Genomic DNA, 779 nt, shown 5'->3' on the forward strand with positions numbered 1-779 from the left:
TGTAGGGAACTTGTGTTCGAATCTCAATCGGGTGGATATGAAAAAATATTTAGCCAAAAACAAGCTGGGTCCAACCAACGGTAAACCTCGTTTAATAATTAACCGTGAAAACTCAAACTCACAAGAGCACAAAACCCTAAACCCTACCAATAACTAGAAGCTGCCGTGCTGCTTCTAGAGCCTTCTCTCCCTCTTACAAAAAGCACAAGCTCTCACCTCGCCCAGTTTCCTGCTCGTGCCCTGTCTTTATCATTTCGACAATACTTCCCCAATAATCCTTCAAAAGTTTCTCTCTGTTTCTTCTCTCGTGTAAGTTTTATTAACACTACTATGCACCGCTTCACCTCGAGCCTCGCTTCTAAAGCTCGGTACTTTCCTCTTTCTCCTTCATTATTTACATCTGGGTTTTTGTTATTTTCTTCGCTTTCTAATTGTTTGCTGAGAAAATGCACAAATAAAAAAAATGGAAGATCGTAACTCGATGGATATTCTTGATCACAGAGTAGTTCATTAGCTAAGTGGAGCTAAAACTGATCCATCAAGAACTTTGTTTGAAATTGGATTTTATTTTCTTTCACATCGTAAACAACCTAATAAAGATTCAATTTTGTGATTTCTCTCGCTTCATAATGATGGGTTTTGCCTTTTGTGGGTTTCACAGGATTGTTAGGAGCAAAACCAATCAGGTTAGTGCTGTTGCTTTTATCGGTTTGGTGTCTAGTTTTTTACATCATGTTCGATCTGATTCCGGCTGTCCTGCTGAAATTCTTAAGACTTTC

The 779-nt window shown here is 38.8% G+C and overlaps 1 protein-coding gene across 1 annotated transcript in view; it reads left to right on the forward strand.

Moving 5' to 3' along the window:
- The first annotated feature begins 119 nt into the window (after positions 1 to 119).
- LOC105109224 (chaperonin CPN60-2, mitochondrial) overlaps positions 120 to 779 on the forward strand; it is a 4,834-nt gene continuing 4,174 nt past the window's right edge. Inside the window, exons 1-2 of the mRNA XM_011003847.1 lie at positions 120 to 368; positions 662 to 686. Of these exons, the coding sequence (XP_011002149.1) occupies positions 331 to 368; positions 662 to 686 (63 nt within the window). The 5' untranslated portion in view covers positions 120 to 330. The remainder of the gene's footprint in view (positions 369 to 661; positions 687 to 779) is intronic.

Source organism: Populus euphratica, unplaced genomic scaffold (assembly GCF_000495115.2).
Source record: "Populus euphratica unplaced genomic scaffold, PopEup_1.0 scaffold210.1, whole genome shotgun sequence".
Classification (NCBI taxonomy): Eukaryota; Viridiplantae; Streptophyta; class Magnoliopsida; order Malpighiales; family Salicaceae; genus Populus; species Populus euphratica.